Source organism: Bombina bombina, chromosome 7 (genome assembly GCF_027579735.1).
Source record: "Bombina bombina isolate aBomBom1 chromosome 7, aBomBom1.pri, whole genome shotgun sequence".
Taxonomy (NCBI): domain Eukaryota; kingdom Metazoa; phylum Chordata; class Amphibia; order Anura; family Bombinatoridae; genus Bombina; species Bombina bombina.
The window spans coordinates 333723692-333740320 of NC_069505.1; the positions used below are offsets into that span (position 1 = coordinate 333723692).

The 16629-nt window shown below is 34.8% G+C and overlaps 1 protein-coding gene across 7 annotated transcripts in view; it reads right to left on the reverse strand.

Moving 5' to 3' along the window:
* Nucleotides 1-16629, reverse strand: part of CADPS (calcium dependent secretion activator) — a 943138-nt gene that overhangs the window by 587833 nt on the left and 338676 nt on the right. For all 7 annotated transcript variants that reach the window (XM_053720994.1, XM_053720992.1, XM_053720993.1 and 4 more), the window contains exon 6: nucleotides 13273-13394. In XM_053720994.1, the coding sequence (XP_053576969.1) occupies nucleotides 13273-13394 (122 nt within the window). The remainder of the gene's footprint in view (nucleotides 1-13272; nucleotides 13395-16629) is intronic.

The window sequence follows — 16629 nt, forward strand, 5'->3', positions numbered from 1 at the left end:
CTCAAACAGAAAGCCTTCCTCAATTAGAAACAATCTATTGTAATAATCTTTATATATTGTTTTTTTTTTCTCATTCGCATTGTTTTGAATTGGTATGCTCATGTTTTCCGAAGAGTAGATAATATCACTTAGACGAGCAAATTTGACTTATAAGTATTGGATACAGTATGGTGTTAAATAGAGTAATAAAACATATAAATGTGTTTAACTCATTATCAAGCAGAACAAAGAGATCAAGGTATAACTGCATTATCTCTTGATTTAGTAATAAGCAGTTCCAGCTGCTATAGGGAATTTGGGGGTTTTCAATCTCAATTGTTCTAAAACATCTGAAACATTGTTTCTTTAGTATTATAAGAACTCAATTAGAAAATCAATTTACTAAGAGTAACCACATTTCTGGATATACTGTATATGCTCAGCTATAGATAGGGCAGATTGCTTTTTATAACATTAGCCAATATCATGCTGTAATAGGACTTGATTTTTTTTATCATTATAGAAACGCTGTAATGGCACCTGCAGTTTAGGGCTTTATTTATTTTATTTTATTCTGCAGTGTAGGGATTCTTCATCAACCCTCCCACTTCCATGATCCCTCCCAAACAGCTCTCTAATGCCCCCCCTCACTAGTAGCAGCCATCTTAAGTACTGGCAGCTGTCTGCCAGTACCCAGTATATTTTTTATTTTATTTATTTATCATTTATTTCTGTAGTTTAGGGGGACCCTTTCCCCTCTATAGTTATATAGCCCCCCTCTGATTTCCCCCTTTTCTGTAGTGTAGCAACCCATTTCTCCCTCTCCCTTCAAAATTTAGTTTCTGTAGTGTAGGGTCCTTCCTCCCCTGCTGGGCTGCCCACCCACTTTCTGCCATCCCTCCCACAACTCCCACCGGCACCAACGGATGATCGTTACAGACAGTGAAACAAACAGGGTCACTGTCTGTAACAATCTGGCTTCATATGGTAATGGAGTACTGATTGTGCTCCATTACAATATAAAGGCAGATACCCGAAGCCCACAAATAGCAAGTCTCGGTTGTTACTTGACAACCAAGACTGCTTGGTCGCCAAACATATCAGATGTAGATCTATGTTATGCGGTACCTTGGGTTTTGTACTGCATGATGTAGTTCTTTGGGTTAAGGGGTTAAAACCTAAGACATTGTGACATAAAGAAACATCTAGATGGTTCTTATCAAGTTAAGTGTCTGATGCCTTCCAGGTGAGTAGTCATCCAATGAAAATAATACTTAAAGGGACACTAAGACAACTTGAGATTTTAATATAAAATGTTTAGTTATTCATGTAAAACAATTTTGCAATATAATATTAATAAAATTGCATGCTCTATCTGAATCATGAAAGTTGAATTTTGACTAGACTATCCCTTTAACTGTTTTAAGTACAATTTTGTGTGTTACCAGAATTCTCTTAGGACTGAACTCTGAAAATGCAATGCTTCTACACAAAACTCTTATAAAACCCATAAAACACAAGTCCAACTTTCTATCATCCCTTTACAGAATAAATTGTATGTTAATTGCCTTAATTTGAATTGCTGGTTTAAGGGAAATTCTCAAAATAACACCAAAGCACTATTTTGCATGATTAGTATGTAATTACGCCCCCAGCACAGTGACAAGCAGGGATCACACCTGCTGGCAACATGACTTGATTGCCAATAAGAAAATGGTGTATGGTGTCCTAAATGGAATGTTAGCTGCTGTTTACAATCTAAAATAAACACTACTTTGTACACGGTAAACTATTTAATCAAGTCCAGATTTATTTATTTTTATTAAAGGGACAGCAAACACTTTTATATAAAATAAAATGAAACAACTTTGTAAACTATTTTCATTATTTATTTTGTCTACTTTTCATGTAACTTAGCTTTGAAAATTGAGGATTTTCTAATTCTGCTGACTTATCAGTGCTAATTCTGCTACATATCTGTCCCTAATTGGCTTTAGCCGATAACGATTGCAAAACAATGTACTTTATACTAAAATTTAGGCCATAGTTAGCCTTGTTGTCTGCAGACTAAACTCCTGATTGGCTTCTCCAAATAAGGTAAATGGTGGAGTTTGGCTATTGATAAATAGTTGCAGTAAAAAAGGATGTTAATTTGTTCTAAAACTTTTAGGGGACGATTTATCAAGCTCCGTATGAAGCTTGATGCCCCTGTTTCAGTGCGAGTCTTCTAAAGACCGCTGCTCTATAACTTGTCCTCCTGCTCTGAGGCCGCGGACAGAAATCAACCTGATCAAATACGATAGGGTTGATTGACACCCCCTGCTAGTGGCCTATTGGCCACGAATCTGCAGGGGGCGATGTGCAGTGGACATGATACGCTTCATTGTATCATGTCCACTCGCACTATGTGTAAAACTACCCCTTAGATTTGACTAATATATTATTCTATAGCAACACAACCCAAATGTCTTGTAATTACAAGGTTTTTACTGTCCCGTTAAGGTAAGCCTGAGCTACCTAAAGCAACTGGTGTATATATTGATGATTGGTCAAGTGATACAACACATTTTGTATGAACTTACTCTAAACACTTGGGGCTATATGATGAATGGAGGCAAATTTAAATGGTGGCCTTTTGCTTGTGTCGGGTAGCATGCATATTACAAGTTGAAAGTAAAGAATGTGCACATGAGCTAAACCTGAAGCGTGCTAACAAATTATCGAGACTATGCTAACTTCTCCCTATAGAAGTTAATGGAGAGCACAAACTGGAAGAAAAAAAACCTAACACCTATACTCGCACGCTAACCCAACTGTTTAGTTATGAAAATGTAAAATTCCAATGTTCTTCCCATACAGAACAATCTACTTTTTATTGTAAATACATATTTCAATATATACCTTTCCACCTATTCCTATAGATATAATAAAAATATAAGCACTCACTGGGCTTCAGTCATCTGTTCAATCAAAAGTAAAGTTTTATTGTGACGTTTCGGGACAGCACAGTATCCCTTCCTCAGACTACAAACATTGTGTGAAAAATCCAAACTTATATAGGCAAATCCCTCATACCCCACCTATGGTATTAGGGATTTGCCTATATCAGTTTGGATTTTTCACACAATGTTTGAGGAAGGGATACTGTGCTGTCCCGAAACGTCACAAAAAAACACGCTTTTTTTTTAACAGATGACTGAAGCCCAGTGAGTGCTTATTTGATTATATGAATTGTGTGTGCTCACATTTATAGCACCCAGGCAGTTGATTCAAGTTGGTGAGAGTGTATTATTCTACTGTGTATTACTATTCCTATAGATATATATTTTACATGAACAGTATCAGATGTATATAAAAATATATATATAATAATAAAAAGAACATTATGTGAAGAGCATAAGAATATAAAATATGCGTAACACGCATTGGGGTTCGCAATTTAGAACTAGCGCTGTGTCGGATTATATATATATATTTATATTTTTAAAGAGAATTTAACAGTATCTAATTTTCTAATAATAAAATTTGTTGGTTTCGCTCTTCAACTAAGTTGTTGCAACTTGTTTATATAAAATAAAAAAATAAAGAAAAATAGTCTGATTTATATTGGGGGGAAGGCAATCGCCATAGAGAGAACGGCGCTCAATGGTATGCTTTTTTATACATCTTTGTTTGATTAAGTTGTATACAAAGATATTTAAAGGTACTAAACACTTCTTTAGCACGTAAAACTATAATCTGTATTAAAAGTCACCCCCTTGTTATGTGACTTAATAAGGAAGGTGGATGTACCTGTAAAAAACAGTCCTGACAAGGCCCCGGATAATCACAAAGCATTGTGGGGCAAAATGTACGTTGACTGTGCAAGGAACAGAGCACACCTGTTTCAGCAACCTGCTGGTTGAAATCGCCAAAGTTTTGAAAGCCATGAGAGTTGAGGATACTCCAACCCGGTGGAAATTTGTAATAGACCGGACTTACTAAAAAGAGTCACTAAAGCCGCAGCTGTTTTTCCCAAAGTTTTATGGAAACACGCCAAAGACACAGCACAGTGTATGCTGACCGGGACAGATCGGTAAAGAGGTATCACCCCCCCGAATTATGTTTTCTCATTTGGGGCTTTACCTGGCATAATGAAAGTTGAGTTTGCTGAACAGTTGTAGTCCGTGCGTCAGGATACTTTTTCATGCTCCATATCACTGCATCTGTTTGCATTATACGATGAAACACCAGTATTGCATTTCCTTTATGAGGCTCTGCAGCTTAAATTGAAGCAGGTTATAAGAGGATGTTCTTACCCCGCCAACCTCTAAATATATGACCATACTTGAGAGGTTAACCTGTTACCAGTGCTGAACTATAAAAGTTTGCCACATAGTTTGTAACTTGGCCGTACTTTGCTATATATACTGCTACATATAAGTCCTCTTATCTTTGTAACAACCCAGTTTATATGGGGCTAAACTTATGTTGCAATGTTTAGTGTATTGATGTTAGGGGCTAAGCACCCATCTTCCATTATTTGTTAAATTACAGAAATACTTGCATAGGTATTTCTCTATTATGTAGTGAGGCATCACTTAATCATCCAACATTTTCTATCTGACATTAATAAATGTCTCTGTATTATAGCATTGTTTTGACTGCCGTTCCTTTATTATATGTGGTGGATACATTTCTCCCCCTGGTGACCTGCTGAGCAATAAAAAGAGTGCTGAAATCCCTATCTTTATAAAATATACTATTTCTCTCTTCTATGTCTAATAGTTTGTTTATATATATATACATATATATATATATATGTATGTATTATTTTTATTTATTTTTTTAAATAAAAGGGAATAACATAGGAATTTCATATATATATATATATGTATATATATATATATATATATATATATATATATATATATATATATATATATAGATATAGATATACAATTATATATATATATATATATATATATATATATATATATACATATACACATACTGTATATACACACTCCAAAATACCAAATCCCCTTTTAACCTTTTTAAAACCTTTTTATCAATACTAAAATATTTTTTATTAAAATGTGTATATGAGTGTAATACTTTATTTTAATGTGTTTTGTAATTTGTTTTTGTTTTTTTAACCCTTACACTCTACTTCCGGTCTCAAGTCTCACTAAATATCCTAGAGCAGTTTCAGCTTGCGCTTAAACGTAACCTATAACTTTCAACTTGTAATATCACCTCAATTCTGCACGTTCACAATATCCATTGAAGGTATAGGTTACACTACAGCAGGGATGGGAAACCTTGGCCCTCCAGATGTTTAAGAACTGCATTTCCCATGATACTCAACTGGACTTCAGAATGCCTAAGCATAATGGGTAATGTAGTTCTGAAACATCAGGAGGGCCTAGGTTCCCTATTGCTGCACTAGAACAATGTTGACCTCACTAACCTTTCTCTGGTAAATGGGATTTACCATGGACGTGTAATATCAAGTTGCACGCTAATATTAGTGCGGTCCAGCGATATTGCTTATGGCGTCCCGAGCTATCATTAGTGCGCCACTTGTATTCTAGCCCTGTGTTGGGTAACATAAAGGGCCCCATTTGTGAAGCTGCAGATGCTGCCTGCTTGCTGCGATGCTGGGTGGATGAGTTTCCCAAAAGTGAACCTTGCCCGTCTGGCATTTAATAATTGAGCACCTCTAGTGGTAGAAAATGAAACAAAGTTTAACTTTGTTGTCTTGCAGTTAAAGCGAAGGTCAATCCTAGCGTTTTTTAAATGCTAGGATTGACTATTGAAACAAATAAAGGGGACGTTCATTCATGCAGAAAGCTCCTTTATTTGTTTCAAGCGATCGCCGTTCTGAGCTGCTAAGGAAGCCCAAGGCAGATCGCTGTTTTGCTTTAGAGGTGACGTTTTCAACTCTTAGCCAATAGCCGTGTGATAAATCCGGTTTGGCACTCTTGGGAGCTGGATTTCCCACGTGCTATTTGCTAAGAGGTGAAAATGTCACCTCTTAGCAAAATAAATTTCTGCCGTGGGCTGCCTGAGCAGCTAAGAACGGTGATCGCTTGAAAAAAATAAAGGAGCTTTCTGCATGAAGTATGTTATGAATGAAATTCCCCTTTATTTGTTTCAATAGTCAATCCTAGTGTTTCACAAACACTAGGGTTGACTTTCACTTTAACATAAAAGTCTGTCTCATTATTATTATTTTTATTATTATTATTATTATTATCGTTTATTTGTAGAGCGCCAACAGATTCCGCGTCTCATGACTCTTATTAGATATTACCATTCACATGTAGATGTTATAAATAAATACACTATTAGCTGCAGGAGTGTGTGGGACAATGTTACTTAAATGAAACGCGTTGTACAAGAACATTGTTAAAGGGATTGGAATCTAAGGTGTTTGTATCATCTGATAATGGCTCAGTTTGTTAATTGCTGACATGATAAAAGCCCCACTGGCACTCCGAGCAGGTGCAGTATTTAAAATGCTGGTGCACTGAGGATATCTAGCTACACTTCATATGCACGTGCAGAGAAAAATGTTAACACTAAAACAGTGATAACGTTTACTAGAAGCATTTATGCTAATACATGTACTGTATATTGCAAATCTGTTTCTAATTAAAGATTTAATTAATCTATGTGCATTTACATTTTGACTGGAATCTCCATTTAAGTAATTTGTTATGAAAATTTTAAGTAGTTTGAAACTGGAAATTTTACTCTGTTTAAAGAGACACTGAACCCAATTTTTTGATTCAGATAGAGCATGCAATTTTAAACAACTTTCTAATTTACTCCTATTATCACATTTTCTTCATTCTCTCGGTATCTTTATTTGAAAAGCAAGAATATAAGTTTAGAAGCCAGCCCATTTTTGGTGAACAACCTGGGTGGTTGCTGATTGGTGGATAAATTCACCCACCAATAAACAAGTGCTGTCCGGGTCTGAACCAAAAATTGGCTGGCTCCTTAGCTTAGATGCCTTATTTTTCAAATAAAGATAGCAAGAGAATGAAGAAAATTGATAATAGGAGTCAATTAAAAAGTTGTTTAAAATTGCATGCTCTATCTGAATCATGAAAGAAAAAATTTGGTTTCAGTGTCCCTTTAACAGATACACAATTATATTAGAAATGTATAAAAAAAAAACAATACTTTATGATAGATAACAATTCTGTAGAAGTTTCAGGGAACAAAATAGCCTTAAACTTTCTACGGGCCTAATTCTCAAAAACTCAATGGCATGGAGAGAAATCTGCATCTTAATTTAGCTTTAGTAAGTGTCTCTCTTTCACAAAAAGAATATTAGTGAACTCCCTTTACTTCAATAAAGAATATCAAGAGAATGAAGCTAACATTTATAAAAGGATTAAAAAAGTCAAGTTGTTAAAAATGTATGTGCTATCTGAATAATGGAAGAAAAAAATGTGGATTTTATGTATCTATAAAATTGCCTTCAAACAATCACCTCATAATACCGATGAGGCATCTTATAGACTCTCATCAGACCAGAGAGCTTTAAGGATTATGCCCTTGATGTTTATATCATTTTGGGTAAGAGAGCTTTTGCCTCGGGCTCTTGAAACACAAAATAAATGTAATTAAACTGCAATAAATTTACCATTTAAATGTTATATTAATCAAAATTACAGAGTATTAATGAAGTACAGCAAAAGCAGTTTTTTCTGCAATGATAAAAATTGTTATTCCTGGGGGGAAAAAAATATCCGTAAATTGTTTAATAACTACTTTAGTGTTGTGAATATCATTTTGAGCTCATAATAGTAAACTCATAAACTCATCTAAGAATTTATAAACTTTATATTTTCATTTTCAAGGACAAATTTAAATAAAATAATGATACAAAATATAATTTGCAATCGAACTGTATCGATTTTTTTATTACTCAGTGAAATTCATATTCATATTAGTTACTCCTTAAAATAGATATGCTTATAGTGGTAGAATGAAAATCTTACATTTTAACTACATGATAGAAAATATTATACCTTAATATACAAATAATTATGTTACCTGTATATTGTGATTAAAGTTATAACATAATGTATTCAAAATTAGTCCTAGAAGATATGCAACTAAGATAGGATACAGGTATACCTCTCTCATACAGCAGGTTAGGGACCGGAGCCCCGCTGTAAAGTGAAATCCGCCTTAAAGTGAAACAAGGCGGTTTTAGCTTTCTTTTCACTTGCCAGTGTGTTTAAAAACTTGAAAACATGTTTGAACTAACAAATATTAGGGGTGCAATAGTGCTATGTTTAGTTTAACACTAGCACAGCACAGTACCAGTCAACACATTAGATTTGCATAATCAACAAATGCAAGATAACAAGACAACGCAATAGCACTTTGTCTGAACTTCAAATGAGTAGTAGATTTTTTTATAACAAATTTCAGTTATGTATATTTCCACTCCCCTTGTACCATGTGATAGCAATCAGCCAATCACAAATGCATATACGTATAGTCTGTGAATTCTTGCACATGCTCAGTAGGATCTGGTGACTCAAAAAGTGTAAATATAAAAGACTGTGCACATTTTTTTTTAATGGAAGTAAATTGGAAAGTTGTATAAAATTACATGCTGTATTTGAATCATGAAAATTTAATTTAACTTGAGTGTCCCTTTAAATTAGTATTCAATAAAAACTGTACATTACCTGTAATATAGTGACAATTACTGTAGTAAAATATGCCAGTCTACAACACTGAGACACAAAGTGCACTGCAATGCTGTAAATAGATGGAACTGATAACAAAATGCAATCTCACAATGAGTATAGCACTGTTTCAAAATTCTTGCAGGCTGAACTTCAGCTCCATATTGGTGCTGTATTCGTAAAGCGCTGTAAAGTGAAGTTCTGTAAAGTGAAAGTACCCAAACTATTTATTTTATTTTTCATTTTCATATTTACTTTTTTTTATTATTCATGTCTGTATGTTTGAAAAAACAAAACCAACATTATGCTGTGATAAAAATAATGTTAGCTACTAAAATATGAATATTAACCTTTGAAAATGCAAACAAAGTGTCATTATTAAGCTCTGAGCTAATTGTTTTCACCAGATTTTGTTTGTGTTAAATTGTAACTGAAAAATATGGACTCAAATAAATTTCTCTCATTTTATGACTTGAAAATGTCAACATACAAATTTGTATCCTGTTGCTTTACCTGATATTTATTACAATGAACGGCAAGTCATATGGCATTGAAATAACCAAACTGCTAATTACATTCTGATTACCATTTTTGACTAAAATCATGTATTTCATCATAATAAAACACCTGTTTCACCTATGTAAAATAAATATTTCAGCATTTCAAATGCATTTAATTCCACTATTTTTATAACAGCACCACACACGTGTAATCCTTCCTGTAAGAACTGCAGAGGCATAATGTGGAAGCTATTGTTTTTCTAAACTATAAATCACAATAACAACAGGAACAAAGGTTAATTAACAGTGTGTCACAACTATAAATACATATGTATTATACTTCCAGTAGAATCATACCCAGCTTTATATTACACACAATGAAATGTACACTGAAAAAGAATGAGAGGGAATCACATAGTGTATGCTGTTTAAAACCAAAATCATACGACTGTAAAACAAAATATATAGTACTAACAAAAAAGAAGTCAGTCAAGCTGCTGCATAGCCAATTTAAAAGAGGACCCTTATAATAAATACATATGTTAGTGGCCTTTTAAAGGAACGGTTTGAAATTGTTTCATTGTGTGAACCATGTCTTATGTATTTTCTATAAGGGTTCTCTTTTAAAGCGACAATATGGCATCCCTAAGCATAAAGGAAAATCATGTAAATCTGTAAAACCAACCCTCTTAAAATTGGTCTCCACATTAAAGGGATACTGTATGCTAGATTTTTCTTTGCATAAATGTTTTGTAGATTATCCATTTGTATAGCCCACCCAGGAGTGTTTTTGTAACAATTTATAGTTTTGCTTATTTTTTAATAACATTGTGCTGATTTTCAGACTCCTAACCAAGCCCCAATGAATCAGATGTATACACGCATTTACAGACTCCTGTTTGTCTAATCTGACTTTTCATATTTAGGGAAGGGGGAAGTGTCTGCTATTCACTGTGTGTCCCAGCCAAACCTCATCCACAGTGCTAAACTGGGAGCTTCTAAGTAAGTTTTTAAAAAGGTTTTATACTGGATTTTTAGATCAGTATCTTCTTTTATAGTAGTGTATATTACATGCAGTTATATGAAAATTGGTGCATACTTTCCCTTTAAAGGGACAGTCTTGTGTTTAAAAAGATAGATAATCCCTTTAATACCCATTCCCCAGTTTTGTATAACCAACTCTGTTATAGTAATATACTTTTTACCTCTGTGATTACCTTGTATCTAAACCTCTGCAGACTGCCCCCTTATCTCCGTTCTTTTGACAGACTTGCATTTTAGCCGATCATAGATAACTCCACGGGATTAAGCACAATGTTATCTATTGGGCACAAATGAACTAGCATTGTCTAGCTGTGAAATACTGTAAAAATGCACTGAGATAAGAAGTGACCTTCAAGGGCTTAGAAATTAGCATATGATCCTACCTAAGTTTAGTTTTCAACAAAGAATATCATGAGAACAAAGCAGATTTGATGATGAAAGTAAATTGGATAGTTGTTTACAATTGCATGCCCTATCTGAATCATTAACTTTTAATTTTGACTAGACTGTCCCTTTAAACAATCAGGGGTGGGAGAAAGGACATTCACAAATTTTACTTGCAGAGTGCCTTTCCAGTAAGCTCAGTCCTATAGCTGTATATAAACAAGCACACAACTAATATTAAGATAGATTTTGAAATTGTAGTCTTGCAATAAATTAACATACAAGTTTATGTTAAAACATAATGCTGTGTTTGCTGCATTTGTTTTTCAGTAGCCAGACTCACCCTGCCACTTGTCACAGACTTGTAACTGGAGTATAGAAGGCTATGCACTGTAATTCTATTTGACAAACTTGCATTGTTTTGCATTTTCTTGTTTTATCACCTCTACTGAGACCAATTCCAGACAGATAAGAGTCAGGTTTGTGAAATCTACAGTGATTGCTTTCAGTTCTCGGAAATGGAAAGCCCATACATTTTTAGTTAAAGGGATAATGAACCCAATTTTTTTTGTTTCATGATTCAGATACAGTTGGCAATTTTAAGCAACGTTCTAATTTATTCCTATTATAATTTTTTTCTTTGTTCTCTTGGTATCTCTTTTTGAAAAAGCAGGAATGTAAAGTTTACGAGCTAGCCTATTTTTGGTTCAGACACTGGATAGCACTTGCTGATTGGTGGCTTCATTTACCCACCAATCAGCAAGCTCTACCTAGCTGCCAAAGATGGGCCGGTTCGTAAGCTTACATTCCTGCTTTTTCAAATAAAGATACAAAGAGAATGAAGAAAATGTTATAATAGGAGTAAATTAGAAAGTTGTTTAAAATTGCATGTTCTATCTGAATCATTAAAGAAAAAAAATGGGTTCAGTATCCCTTTAAAGGGAAAGGAAAGTTTGTTCTCTTGGTATTCTTTTTTTTTTTTAAGCATATGTACATATTCTCATTAGCAGCAATGCACTACTGGTAACTAGCTGGTGTATGGTGGCTACACAATTTGTCTTTTGTCATTGGCTCACCAGATATGCTCACCCGGCTCACAGTAGTGCATTGTTTCTCTGGAGATGACTTAAACTATGTGTTTAATGCCTTTGCAAGGGTTAACCACATAGTTAAATACAATTAATAGTGCAATAGTAAAATGATCTAACACACTAGAGCATTTTCTTTTTTTTCCTTTTATATATTTGTAAATCACAAGGAATAAATAATGAAAATATATTGACAAGTTTTTTACATAATTGAAGGGACATGAAACACAAAAAGTTTCCTTCATGATTCAAACAGAGCATATCATTTTAAACAACTTTTCCATCTACTTCTATTATCTATTTTGATTAGTTCTCTCTGTATCCTTTGTTAAAAAAGCATACCTATGTATGCTCAGGAGATGTGAGCTAGCTGCTGATTGGTGGCTGCATATACAGTATATGCCTTGTGTCATTGTCTTACCTATCTGTTCAGCTGGCTCCCAGTAGTGCATTTGTTCTCTAGAAATACATTGGAAAGTTGTTTAAAATTGTACGCTCAATATAAATCATGTAATAAAAAAATGGGGGCTATGCCCCTTTAAAGGGTCAGTAAACACCAAACTTGTTGTTCTTTAAAAATGTAGATAATCCCTTTATTACCCATTCCCCAGTTTTGCATAACCAACACAGTTATATTAATATACTTTTTACCTCTGTGATTACCTTGTAACTAAGCCTCTGCAAACTGCCCCCTTATTTCAGTTCTTTTGACAGACATGCATTTTTAGCCAATCAGTGCTGGCTCATAAGAGCTTCACGTGCCTGAGCTCAATGTTATCTATGTGAAACACATGAACTAACGCCCTCTAATGGTGAAAAACTGTCAAAATGCTTTCAGATTAGAGGCGGCCTTCAAGGTCTAAGAAACTAGCATATGAACCTCCTAGGTTTAGCTTTCAACTAAGAATACCAAGAGAACAAAGCACAATTGGTGATAAAAGTAAATTGGAAAGTTGTTTAAACTTACATGCCCTATTTAAATCATGAACGTTTTATTTTTACTTGACTGTCCCTTTAAATAAAATGTGCAACAGCAGAAAACCCCAGCACACTAATTACCCCCCCCCTAATTCAACAGTACCCTTTCCAAAGAATCAAATCGCCTAACTGTATAATTCATCAGCATATAGGATTAATAACAGACACCCATATTCCTCAAATTTGGAGATGCCTTTTAGTGAGTCATACTTCCTTCTTCCTTAGTAAGTTTGCACAAGAAGATATGCTCTGGCACAGCCTTCCTGGACAAATAGAGTGGCCATTTTTTTATGTATAAAAATACAGTAGTAGCCATCTTGGAGACCTTGCCACCATATTTGTAAAGGAAAATCCATACACGTTCCTTACACTTTGTTTTGCAGGGGTTGAAAGGTGGGCCCCATAGAGTGGCCCTGGTCTCAGATGAGATTTCAGAGACCCTGTAGTTATGCCTCTGAATATGTTTCTGCGAAACCTGTGTTCTTTTATATTCCCGTTGAAAATTCTGAATGACATTTTCTTTTCTTTTTTTTTTAAATAAAATACCTGCTTCAATGACTGAAGAAAACTATAGTTTGTAAAATCACATAAACTTACGTAGGTTTGGAGGCTTCTGCCTGGTCCGTTTGAAGTTTTTCACCACCTTCTACTTCCATCGTACAGTAAACTATGCGGTTTGGTGCTAAGGATTTTAACCCTTGAACTTCCATGATTACTACCTGGAGCAGAATAAGGGGAAAATAAAAAATTTAGAATTAAGAATTGGAATAATCCCAGAAAACTGATTACACCCCCCTTTTTTTTGTAGTAAAGTTACGTTTCTTGTATACATTTTATATGGAAGAGATAAACAAAATACGTTGAATAATTTTGTATCATTTAAAGGACACAGAAGTGATGCATTAAACTCAAAACTCATATTTTTTTATCAAGTATATGAAATAATACTTTAAAAAAATATTAAAGGGATAGGAAAGTCAAACTTAAACTTGCATTATTCAGACAGAGCATGAAATGTACTTCTATTTTCAAATGCACTTTGTTCTCTTGCTATCAATTGTTGAGTAGTACATTGCTGCTCGTTCAGCAAATTATATCAAAGGAATGAAGCAAATTTGATCATAGAATTAAATTGGGAAGCTGTTTAAAATGGTATGTTCTATCTGAATCCTGAAATAAAAATTTTGGGTTCCATGTTCCTTTAATACAGTACATATTTTACACACATGGGTTTCATGTCCGTTTAAAGGGACACTCAAGTAAAAATTAAACTTTCCTTATTCAGATAGAGCATGTCATTTTAAACAACTTTCCAATTTACTTCCATTAACCAAATGTGCACAGTCTTTTTATATTTTAACTTTTTGAGTCACCAGCTCCTACTGAGCATGTGCAAGAATTCACAGAATAAGCGTGTATGCATTTATGATTGGCTGATACCTTTTATGTATAAAAACATTGGTTTTTAAATCCAAACAGAGTGTGTGTTTGTGTACAACGGACCCTTGGGACTGATTGCTCATTGGTTGATAAAGACAGTTTAGTCTGTTAGTCAAGACTGGCACACTACAAGCATAAAAAAACTAAAAAAAAATGTTCTCACAAGAGAAATATCCATGTGTCTAAATCAAAACTAAAATTCATTTTAAAATAGTCTCTTTTTGCCACAATATAAAAGAAAAATGAATGTAGGTCCCTTTAAACTAAACTCATCACTTCCAGATCATCTATAATAGTTTTATGATACAATTTACAAATAAAAGTATTATTTTCCTTTTTTTTGTTTTTTTGCATTCCTTAAATTAAATCAAGTTACAACTACCCCCCACTCCTAAACTTTTTATAAAAACAAACAAACAAAAAAGGACTGAGGGCAATACAGGCTATCAGAAGCTCTAAAGCTTTAGCCAGTTGGGTTGAAAGGGAACATACTTCCATCTGCTTCCTGCCATAGGAGAGAGACACCTTGTGGACATGTGCAGTATCACTTCTGTCTCTCTCATGACAAAGAGCAACGGGAATCTTGTTTCCAATCTTTCTATTGGCTCTGGAGATCTGGGGGTCGATCCGATAAAAATCGTCGCCCGCAAAAGCCGGCGACGCCAATAATTGCGCGGATTTGGTATCCTATATATGGCGTAAGCTAGAAGTTACGCGCGTATATTTCTGCCGTCGCCCGCAGTTTTTTGGGCCATAGGCAGGTATACCAAACCCGCGCAGTTTGGTATCCAATATGCAGCGTAAGGACTTACGTGGCGAAAATGGAGAAAACTTACTCCATTTTCACCTCGCCACAAAAAGCAGCCGTAAGAAGCCTTACGCTGACTATTGGAGCCCCGTAACTTCCTAAACTGGCTGCTAAAATAAACCTAACACCTAACGCATGCGCAATGTCTATCTCCCTGTCAACCGCGATCTGCTAAAATAAACCTAACACCTAACGCATGCGCAATGTCTATCTCCCTGTCAACCGCGATCCCCCCCCCCCCGAAATCCCTAATAAAGTTATTACCCCCTAAAACGCCGCTCCCGGACCCCGCCGCCATCTACATAAACTAACCCCCTACTGTGAGCCTCTAAAACCGCCGCCATCTACCTGATCTATCCCCTAATCTGACCCCTTACACCGCCGCCACCTATATAAAAATTATTAACCCCTAATGTAAGCCCCTTACACCGCCGCCATCTTTATTAAAATGATTAACCCCTAATTTAATCTACCTACCCCGCCGCCAGCTATATTATCTATATTAACCCTAAGTATATTATAGTTAATATAGGTATTACATTATATATATTAACTATATTAACCCTAATTATATTAGGGTTAATATAGTTAATATAGTTACTATAGTATTTATATTAACTATATTAACTCTATCTAACCCTAACTAAATTTATATTAAATTAATCTAATTCATTTATAAACTAAAATATTCCTATTTAAATCTAAATACTTACCTATAAAATAAACCCTAAGATAGCTACAATATAATTAATAATTACATTGTAGCTATGTTAGGGTTAATATTTATTTTACAGGTAAATTGTTAATTATTTTAACTAGGTATAATAGATATTAAATAGTTATTAACTATTTAATATCTACCTAGTTAAAATAATTACCCAATTACCTGTAAAATAAATCCTAACCTAAGTTACAAATACACCTACACTATCAATAAATTTAATAAACTACTAACATCTATCTAAAAATACAATTAAATTAACTAAACTAAATTACAAAAAAAAAAAACACTAAATTACAAAAAATAAAAAAAAGATTACAAGATATTTAAGCTAATTACACCTATTCTAAGCCCCCTAATAAAATAATAAACCCCCAAAATAAAAAAAATTCCCTGCCCTATTCTAAATTCAACAAATTTCAAAGCTCTTTACCTTACCAGCCCTTAAAAGGGCCTTTTGTGGGGCATGCCCCAAAGAATTCAGCTCTTTTGCATACAAGAAATACAATACCCCCCCCCCCCATTACAACCCACCACCCACATACCCCTATTCTAAACCCACCCAAACCCCCCTTAAAAAAGCCTAACACTACCCCCCTGAAGATCTCCCTACCTTGTCTTCACCACACCGGGCCGAACTCCTGATCCGATCCGGGCGATGTCTTCCTCCAAGCGGCAAAGAAGAATTCTTCCTCCGGCGATGTCTTCCTCCAAGCGGCAAAGAAGAATTCTTCCTCCGGCGACGTCTTCCTCCAAGCGGCAGCAAAGTCTTCATTCTTCCGGCGGCATCTTCAATCTTCTTTCTTCGCTCCGCCGCCGCGGAGCATCCATCCCGGCCGACTGCTGAACTTGGAATGATGTACCTTTAAAGACGTCATCCAAGATGGCGTCCACCGAATTCCGATTGGCTGATAGGATTCTATCAGCCAATCGGAATTAAGTTAAAAAAATCTGATTGGCTGATTGAATCAGCCAATCAGATTCA